This window comes from Vespa crabro, chromosome 2 (genome assembly GCF_910589235.1).
Source record: "Vespa crabro chromosome 2, iyVesCrab1.2, whole genome shotgun sequence".
In the NCBI taxonomy this organism is placed as follows: Eukaryota; Metazoa; Arthropoda; class Insecta; order Hymenoptera; family Vespidae; genus Vespa; species Vespa crabro.
In genome coordinates, this window is record NC_060956.1 from 19,331,454 (window position 1) to 19,341,823 (window position 10,370).

General features: G+C 33.5%; 1 protein-coding gene across 1 annotated transcript; it reads right to left on the minus strand.

The window, feature by feature from the left end:
- Window positions 1-2,696: 2,696 nt before the first annotated feature.
- On the minus strand, window positions 2,697-5,360 carry LOC124422273 (proton-coupled amino acid transporter 2-like). The gene is made up of 6 exons (XM_046958509.1): window positions 5,200-5,360; window positions 4,692-5,004; window positions 4,343-4,524; window positions 4,099-4,283; window positions 2,778-2,937; window positions 2,697-2,721 (listed from the first exon to the last, which is right to left on the minus strand). Exons 1-6 carry the CDS (start codon window positions 5,358-5,360, stop codon window positions 2,697-2,699), a joined length of 1,026 nt encoding a protein of 341 aa, XP_046814465.1.
- Window positions 5,361-10,370: the final 5,010 nt, after the last annotated feature.

Sequence of the window (10,370 nt, forward strand, 5' to 3'; positions counted from 1 at the left end):
CTAAACCTATATCATTTTCTTCGCTAACGTGTTTGGCTCGTGAAGATAAATATCCTTTCTATCTTATCATCTATCTATTTATCTTTCTTTCTTTTTTTTTCTTTCTTTCTTCCATCGTTGCATATAAATCGAATATATATAATTATATCAATTCATATAAACTTACTTACTAATACTTCTATTAATTAATTTAATTTGCTATTAATTAGAAGAAAGAGTTATTAGCATTGCATTTTTCTTCGCATATATATTTTTTTCCTCTTTTCTTTTTTTTTTCTTTCTTTCTTTCTTTACTGTACTTTTACCAGAAACTTTATCATCTTCTTTTTCGTAACTGCTGTTTGGCTCAGGAAGATAAATTCACTTCCTCTCTCTCTCTCTCTCTCTCTCTCTCTATCTCTATCTATCTATCTATCTATCTCCTTTTATACTCTCTTACGTCAACTTTGGAAAAAGTCTCACGCGATATCGTACATCCTCCGTCGACGCAATTTATCTTTGCGGTTTTCTCATGTCTCTCCTCGCACGACACTCCAAACAAACTCCGATCATCTCTTGTTCCACGTCATGTAGAAGAAGAAGAAGAAGAAGAAGAAGAAGAAGAGGAGGAGGAGGAAGGGAAGGAGAAAAAGAAAAAAAATAATCGCTCGTGTTTAAAGGTCGGCGAAAAGCAAAAGAAGAAAAGAAGAAAAAAAGAAAGAAAGAAAGAAAGAGAGAAAGAGAAAGAGAAAGAAAAAAAGAAAACCCCATAGACGACGGTATACACGATGACACTGTAAAGAACATAGTGGTCGCAATGAAGGACTTTGGGCAGCTCGTTGGAGCAATTAGTGGGCGTTTAAGTGCACGTGTTCACGGACCGACGGGTAATCCTCGCAATTTTGTCCCCAGCATCATCCTCGTTTCTCGTCCCAATTAGAAAGAAAAAGCTTCGAGAAAGAGCCACTCTCTCCCTCTGTCTCTCTCTCTCTCTTTCTCTATCTCTATCTCTATCTCTATCTCTTTCTCCCCTGTTCTCCTTCTCTCTCTCTTTTTTAACGTGTCGTTACTTACACGCACGTGCCCTCTCGTCCAATTCTCTATCGATAATCCCCTAGTAATCGTTCTGACTCTAATCCTAACAGGTGCAATTATACTAATATCTCAAGTTCGTATTTCGTTTACTTACTTACACATTTAATTCATTCATAATATAAAAAGGAATAATCAAAGATAGGATAGAATACGCGTAAATAATAATATTATTTTGTAAAAAAAAAAAAAAAAAGAAAAAAAAAAAAAAGATGTATACGTTCGCGTTATAAGAAGAAAAAATTAGTTTCTTAAAAATTTATCTTTAATTGGTATAAAGAAATAATTGTTCAATTAAAGGATATTTACCGAACGAACGTTTAGTCATAGTAATAGTTATAGTAGTAGTAGTAGTAGTAGTAGTAGTAATAGTACTAGTAGTAGTGGTAGTAAGAGGGGGGAGGGGTTTCTCCGAGAACAGCCGGCAACCTCTACGTTAATGAACGCAGCCACCTTGAACCGGCAAACGGATGAACGGGCAGGCAGAGAGGCAGGCCGCTCGTTCGCGCGTAGGGGTAGAAATCCGAAAGAGTAAGAGAGAGAGAGAGAGAGAGAGAGAGAAAGACGTAGTAGAGAGAAAAGAGGAAAAAGCTAGGAGAGTGAGCGAACAAGAGAGTGAGATAGAAAGATGTGTCAGTGGCCACTAAAAGGGGCTACGTAGTCCTCTCTCTCTCTCTCTCTCTCTCTCTCTCTATCTCTTCTCTCTAACTCTCCTTCTATATCTCTCTTACTCTTTCTATCTCCCTCTCTCTCTCTCTCTCTCTCTCTCTCTCTCTCTCTCTGTAGTATGATAAAAGCACCCTTCCGTGTCCCGTCGGTCGAGCCACCCCCTTCTCACCGCAAACTCCGCCGCTTTGGTTCCTTTTCCTACGGACGTCGAGATCCACCCACCGACAAACTGCTACCAGCACTGCATGCGTTCATACGCGCGCATATATATATAATATTATATATATATATATATGTTTATATATATATAGATATTATACATAGGCGTATGCGCGAACGAGCCTTCTTCGTATTCTCCGCGTGTGTAAGTGATAAGCCCAGCCATTGACGCCTCGCTGACCTGACGCGATTATACGTCGCGCTACTCTCTTTTTTCTCCCTCTCTCTCTCTCTCTCTCTCTCTCTCTCTCTCTCTTTTCTCTCTTTCTGTCTCTCACTCTCGCTTTTTTTTCGCCTCACGCTTCACGCCTTTTTTCGCGGTTTTTCTGGCCGGGGCGTCTCGTCTCTAGTCGAGAGACTACGTACGTATGTACAATATATGTCTATGTATATATATATATATATATATATACACATATATATATGTACGTAGGACGATACTTACTCGAAAAGAGGGATGGTATTCGACGTTGAGAAAACCCGAAGAAAGGTTTCTCTCTCTCTCTCTCTCTCTCTCTCTCTCTCTCTCGCTCTCTTTGAAGTTCTTTCCAACTGTATCGCAAGTTTTGCATATTTTTTCTTTTTACTTTTTTTTTTCCTCTTAATTCTTATCGATTTTATAAATATCCGAAGACAAGTTACAAGCTACGTAAAATTGAATTATCTATTGCAATATATATATTACTATTTATATATATTTTTTTTTCTTTTTTTTTTTTAATTAACAATCTTAGAGATTACATTACAGGAACAACGACAAGTCTATGATGTAACAGAATAAGATAAAAACGATACATAAGATAATCGAAAAAATTAACGTCAGCACTTTTTTATTGTATCTCTCGATTTCCTCGGATTCTTCGATGTATAAGATAGTATATAAAATGAGTGGTATAATGACCGTCAATGTAAAGTTACAAGTTAGACCAATAAAGGCAATTTGTAGGCGTAATCTCGGAATAAACTTTGGTAAAATACCTACAAAGGTTAAGGAAGGTTACGTTAGTAATTTAAATCTAATATCGAAATTCACGGTTATGATTTTCACGAACGAAGAGCAAAGGCGCGATTGATAGAAGGAGAGAGGAAAGGAGTGAGATAAAGTAAGAGAGAGAGAGAGGGAGAGAGAGAGAGAGAGAGAGAGAATGATGAAAACACAGAAAAAAAAGTTGAGAGATCAAAATATAAATTTTTTATTGAACGAAATTAAACGAGGTAAAGAGATGATCTAAAGAAATAGCATATGGATAATCTTTGAAATTCGTTGGATAATATATCTAGGCACTAACTATATTATAATCAGATAGGTTTATCGATCGAGAAAGGTCAAAGTTGCCCTCGACGTACGCGGGAAATTCAATTCGTTGCAGACCATCGAACTTCATCGAGTTTACCTTGAAAGTATAACGGGGAAAAGAGAGAGAGAGAGAGAGAGAGAGAGAGAGAGAGAGAGAGAGAGAAAGAGAGAACGGAGAAAAGAGAAAGATATAAAACAATAACATAATAATTATTTATTATCCTAATGGGCTATCATTATAACGTTTTAAAATATTTACGATGTTTACAACAAAAAAAAAAAAAAGTAAAAAGAAAAAGAAGAACAAATAAAATTCACCGTTAGATAAAATTTAATTATAATACAATGTAGACGTTTAAAGTGATAATAAAACATAATGAAAGAAATTATCGAAATGATAATTAATTTAATTCGTTTCATTATCAGGAACGACTAAGGTCTCTCAGTATTAAAATAGATTGTCGCAAAAATCAGTGGGAAAAAAGCAAATATTAAAAAAAAAAAAAATAATAAGAAAAACCCTCGATCAACCAAAAGAACTATAGATTAGATTTTGTAGTGTTCGCTCGAGGGAAAGAAATTTGCTGATTGGTTGAATCATAAGCGACGATCCGTGATTAATAATGGTGGGGAATAATGGTAAACGCGATTTATATACTCGTAGTTGTATGGCAATTATTTTTACAAAAAGTAATGTCAGATGGCCGTACTCGTTTTAACGATTGGATTAAACAATCTTATACGTTCATAAGTTTATTTAATTTTTATTTATTAAGAAGAGATAGAGATAGAGGTAGAAATAGAGATGGAGATAGATATAGAAATAATTAATGATAATTTACACGTGAGAAGAGTGATGACGAATCGAGTGATCAATTCCCATAGATGCGGTGTTCCTTTTTGAATTTTAATTTCTATTATCGGTATAATATATCGTTTTAAAACTATATTGATAGGAACGTAAGATAATAATCCATAGGTAAAATAAATTGCTAAAGCTTGTGTAATAAATGCTATTAAAATATACCTGGAAAAGATATTTCAGACATTTATTAAATTAATCATGAATTAGAGAATCAATATTACCCGTCTCCTTCCTTCTGTATATTATGAATAAAATTTTCCGATACGTTTGAACCCCATTTAACGTAACCGACGATACCAACAATTATGTGGATACAAACGATAATCGTCATACATTGTTTCAATATACCATATAATTCATTATAATTCCATATTTTACGCGTACTGTGTTCTATCGCTAAAATCTGATAAGAGATAAAATTTCGTTTGTAGCAAAAAGTGGGATGGGGAGGGTGGGGTAAAAATGATATACGCTCATAATAAAATGAAATAATCATTTTTGTTTTCTTTCTATCTTTTTTTTCTACTTTTTGTTTTTTTTTTTTTTTCTTTCTTTCTTTTGCACACTAACCAAACCTGGGGACGATAAGCCGCAGAAAACAATACCGAAAAATCTGGGATAATAGAAGAGCTCTTTGTTCAATATTAACCAATTGACGCTGCCGTTATCACTTTGATAAGAGTAAACTAGGCCAATAATCGTAGCGTTTAATATTAGAATGTTACCGATCATCGAATTTAATATCATCCCCTTTAGATCTTCCGATAAATTAATTAACATGAAAAGAGGAAAGAATATCAATATGTAATGATTAGGATAATTGTTTTCCTCTATTTCTGCGATATTTCGTAAAACGTCACAGATAAAGTCCACGCAAATCGCACTGATATCGACGTAATAAAAAATTAACATTATGTTCGTGAAATATCTGAAAAAAAAAAGAAAAGAAAAGAAAAAAATGATAGTATTATATTATATACGAAGAGTGGCGAAATTATTTTTTTTCTTTTTTTTTTCCATTCTTCTTTTCATTTTTTTCTACGTTTTCTTTTTTTTTTTTTTTTTTTTTTATACGAACTTTGCCAAATCCAAAAGGATTTTGGGAATATTTTCATTGGCGACTTTCAGAACCGTGACAACGAGCTCGTCGTACATGACCATTGGCTTTTCAAGACGTATTGATATCAAATGATGAACATTAAGAAGTAATCGTAGAGTGATAGTGATTAGAAAGCCCATAGCAATCGAGAAAATAATTCCAAAAAGGAGACCAACGCAAGAGAATGCATACGGCATAGCGAATAGTCCGACACCCATGACACTCTTCCCAATGATGATCATTACATCGCAGTATCTGTTGATAAATAATTAAAAAAAAAAAAAAAAAAAAAAAGGAAGAACCAACCCCATCCCAGGTGATCCCACCCCCGGCCCCGGCCCCAAAAGATGTAAAGATTATTTGAATCATTTTTTTTTTTTTTGTTATTATCAATGAAATCGAACGTTTGTAATCTTACGATATAAATCCCATTGAAGAATTATTTGTATCGTAATTGATCTCATCCTTATGTTCATCGGACACGTACGGAGTCTCTTCTGGACTTTCGTCGAGCCTAAGAAACAAAAAAGAAAAAACGAAAAAATAAAAAAATAAATAAATAAATAAAAAGAAAAAGAAATCAAAAAAAGAAAGAAAGAAAGAAAGATTGACAAAAATGAAAAAGAAAAGAACAGGACAATTTAAGTAGAGGGATATAAACGAAAATAATCGTTCGACTTTTCTCAATTCACAAACTCACATTTTCGATGAATTATCGTAACTGTGTTAGGCTTATTCGTTTGACGTATGATTAAAAAAAAAGAAAAAAAAAAAAAAAGAAAACAAAAGAAAAACTCCGTATCGTTCGATAACAGTCATGGACCGATGCATATTCAGATTGTTATATTAAATGATTTCGTCGTCATCGATGATGCGTTGTCATCGAAGGATTACGAAGTATTTAAAAATTGAAAAATCGTATTCTCATCGTACAGAATTCAATTTATTGGATTGGTTGCTTTCAATCGAGATAATTGACGTTTATATTCGAAAGAAATCCATAAGAAACTTTTGGACAATCGTCAAAGATCAACGCGGATTTATCGGTACAACTAATTTTTAACGAAAGAAAAAAAGAATTTACACGTATAACAGACATACGTACACTTTGAAGAAGGAAAAAAAGAAAGAGAGAGAGAGAGAGAGAGAGAGAGAGAGAGAGAGAGAGAGAAAGATCTCGAACAACAGTGTTATTGTGATTCTCTCTCACTTGGTCTGTCCCAAGCTGACCGACTTAACTCAAATGCAGCCTCCGTTACGAACCTTTCCCGAGGGATTTAACGCCTCGCGGCTCCTCATGGATCGGATAGAAGGGATCACGGACGTCCGCCGGTTCGTCAGCTTTAACTGTGAATCGGCGGGTTAAGAACCGACGACAAACCACTTTCTCTTTCTCTCTCTCTCTCTCTCTCTACCTCTATCTCTATCTATCTATCTATTTATCTCTCTCTATCTAATTTTTCTTTCTTAGAATCAACAGATTATTTAAGGATGATTATTAACTTAACCTCAGAATTTTCTTTTCTAGAAACTATTCGTAAATATTTATTATCGAATTTTTTATTATCGTCAGAAGAAATTGTTTAAAAAAAATTAATCATTTGTTTCGTAGAATTTCCCAAAGTATCAATCAAGCTGAACAAAATTTCGAATTTATTTGAATAATTAATATGTTTAAAAATATTAAAATGTGCGAATTGTTGAATGTATGTTAATTAAAAAAAAAAAAGGTTTTTTCTTTTTCTTTGTTTCTACATCGAATATCATATCGAATGAACAATTCAAAGTTGTCTTATTGCATTGAGAGAATATATTATCGAAACAAATAATTCGTATATTTGAAAGATTCTCAAAGCATTGTTCAAATAGTAAAACAAGTAATTTCAAATGTGAAAGTAATTGACATATTCATTTAAAATGATGTAACTATTACAATGTACATTTTATTAAAGCATTGCATTGAAGATGATTACTTTATGCGTTTGGTTTTCGATAGCTTTGTACATATCGTTAAATCGATTTAATTATATTGAGTTATCGTATCAAAATAATTTTGAATTCAATGAATTGCTATCAATGAATTGCTAACAACATGGCAATTATACTTTCGACTGGATCCCAAAAGATGATCGTTCGCGGTAAGTGGATTCTTGGTTCGTGAAAGTTTGGAAAGTCTTGATCTATTGGATTTGTTTAAAAAGTTTAGGTCCAATTTATTAATTCAGCATCGCTAAACATTCTTGAACAGTGGCTTTTGATAAATTTAATATCTCTAATATTTTGAGTACTTTAATGCCGGTTATTCCTCTCGATCAATGTTTTGGTTTGGTCATGAACAGTGTTGGAAGTTCTTCTCGAGTATTCTCGGTGTTCAAGATTGAAATTCCTAAAGTTTCCTAACAACTTCCTAACAGTTCTTGCTGCTAAAGCATTATCTCCGTAAAACGGCACAAATCTTTAATACCGATTTTATATATATATATATATATATATATATATATATATATATTTCATTGTTGACTTTTCCTGTAATAATAATAATAATAATAATAGTGTCAACTATAGAAACTATGCTTCATTATTTTCTTTTACCATCTTTTATCAAAGATCACAAAATTAAAGACGAGTCACTGGATTAAAACAAAGGATATCGTTAAGTACTTCAATCGGATTGACTACAGTTTTAATGTAATTAGAATTACGAAGAAAATTAATATGATTTTAATATCGTTATACTAATAATACATTAAGATATTTTAATCTCTACAGGCATACACACACGCGCACACACACACACATATATATTAAAATATAAAAAAGTGGTTGGAACTTTGCGGACAACTCTGACAAAATAAATTCAGTAAATGAATAAATAAATAAATAAATAAATGAAAAAGAGAGAGAGAAAGAGAGAGAGAGAGAGAGAAAGAAAGAAAGAAAGGAAGAAAGAAAAAAAGAGGTCAATCTCCGTTAGGACATCTGGAGCGGAGAACTCGTTAATGGTGACTCGTGTGTCGTTGCGTTGCAGGTCGCTAAATGGAAGACGTCGAAGGTAAAGAGGGACGATAATATCGGGGACGTCCCGTGGCGGTAGACTGTGACTAAATCCACGGTGCCCATGCAGTGTTTACACTCGAGATGATGCCTCCAAATGCTAATACGCGTACTCGCGCCCCGTGCTTTAGCCCGTGGATAGCCCGTTCCGTAGCCCCCGGCTTTCTGGTTTCTTAATGCTCAATCGCAATCCAATGAAAAGTGTATGAATGGCAAGCGATTATCAAGTCGAACGGGCGCCCTCAATGTGTCCGTCGAGGCGTCCGCGGTCCCCCCGCTGTGTTAACCGACAACGAAACGACGGATGCCAAATGGTGTACGAATCTTTCTCTATTTTTTCCTTCTTTCTTTCTTTTTTTTTCCTTTTCCTTTTCTCTCTCTCTCTCTCTCTCTCTCTCTCTCTCTTTCTTCTCTTCCTTTCCTTTCTTTTCTTTTCTTTCCTTTTTTCTCTCTTTCCCTTCCTTTCCTTTTTTTTATACTTTCTTCTCTCCCCTCTCTCTCTCTCTCTGTCTCTATATATATATATATATATCTTTTTTTCTATCTCTCTCTCTCTCTCTCTCTTTTTCATTCGAAATGATTTTTTTCTCTTTCCCCTATTTGAACAGATTACGATATAATTCTAACGTCCATTAAACGAATCTACTTAAGTATGTGTATATATATATATATATATGTATGTGTGTATGTATGTATACATATATGTAAAATGATCGAACGAATCATATTAAACTATTATTTGATCGTTAGTCTATCGAGAGAACGATCCTGAACGATTGGTCCTTTGGCACGTGCGCAAGAATTCTCCGAGGACTTTCTCTACGGGACGTCCAACGCGTTTACGTGAATACCGAATCAGTGACTTCGAAAAAACGATCTCACAGTGTCGGCAAACATCGAAATTCGTTCGTTGAATTCGACTATAGACACGATCTTTCATTTTTAACAAACGAACGAACGAACGAACGAAAGAGCGAACGAGTTGTTTGGATTTTACCAGAGGCTCGTGAAAAATATCACTGACCGTATATATAATTTTTTTTTCTTTCTTTTTTCTTTCTGTTCTCTCTCTCTCTCTCTCTCTCTCTCTCTCTTTCTCTCTTTCTATTTATCTATCTCTCTCTCTCCCTTTTTTTTTTTATTATTATTTCAAGACCCTCAGGTTATATCCTGGCTACTTTCGTTCCGTTTCGTTTCGTTTCGTTCCATTTTGTTTCGTTTCGTTTCGTTTTGTTTTGTTTTGTTTTGTTTTGTTTTGTTTGGTTTCATTTCGTTTCGTTTCGTTTCGTTTCGTTTTGTTTCGTTTCGTTTTCCGTTCGAACAGATCGCATGCGATAAATTTGGTATCGGCGAAATACGATAAGCGAGAACAACCGATCGTTTCTGGCCTTTACGGAGGAAGCGTGCCAATGACAACCGCATTGCTAAACGATTGCTTTGATCGGCCGACGTCGAAATTTCCAAATAGAGAAACGTATAATCGATGAGTCCGAGCTTCGATAGATCTACGGGATTATCGCTTTAGCTTCGATATACATTTTATTAAAAAAAAAAAAAAAAAAAAAAAAAAAAAAAAAAGGGAAAAAAAGTAAAAAAGAAAAAAAAAAAGAAGAAAGAAAGAAAGAAAGAAGGACAGAAAATAGGAAACAAATAAACATAATAATAAAGAAATATAATCAATAAAAAGAAAGAAGGAAGAAGATCTATTATAATATAACGATTTTGATTAGGCACTTTACGACGAGACAATTCGATGTTGTTGCGCGAACTTAAAAAAATATTTCGTGGATTAAACTTAATGAAGTATCTTATTAGAAAAAAAAAAAAAAAAAAAAAAAAAAAAAAATGAAAAAAACAAAAAAGAAGTATGACAATAATTTTTTATCTGTTAAAAAATACATGAAATATGATCGAACGAATATACAGATTTCCGTGGAATTCTATTTTAAATGCTATTACTAAACGAAATCCATTAGAAAGACAATTTCTAAATTTACTTTTTTCAAATCATCGAAAACGCAATCGTCATAATGATATCAACTGAAAGAAATTTTCATTTATTCATGATATTGTACAATTTAAATAGATAAAAAAAA

Bases quoted from the DNA above. Each gene is read 5' to 3' on its own strand.
- LOC124422273 (XM_046958509.1), bottom strand. From the start codon at position 5,360: ATGGGCTTTCTAATCACTATCACTCTACGATTACTTCTTAATGTTCAT. The intron at 5,005-5,199 runs GTTCGTATAAAA...CGTCGATATCAG, and splicing joins ATCCTTTTGGATTTGGCAAA to TGCGATTTGCGTGGACTTTA. The intron at 2,722-2,777 runs GTTAATTTTTTC...GTTACATCATAG, and splicing joins TACAATAAAAAAGTGCTGAC to ACTTGTCGTTGTTCCTGTAA.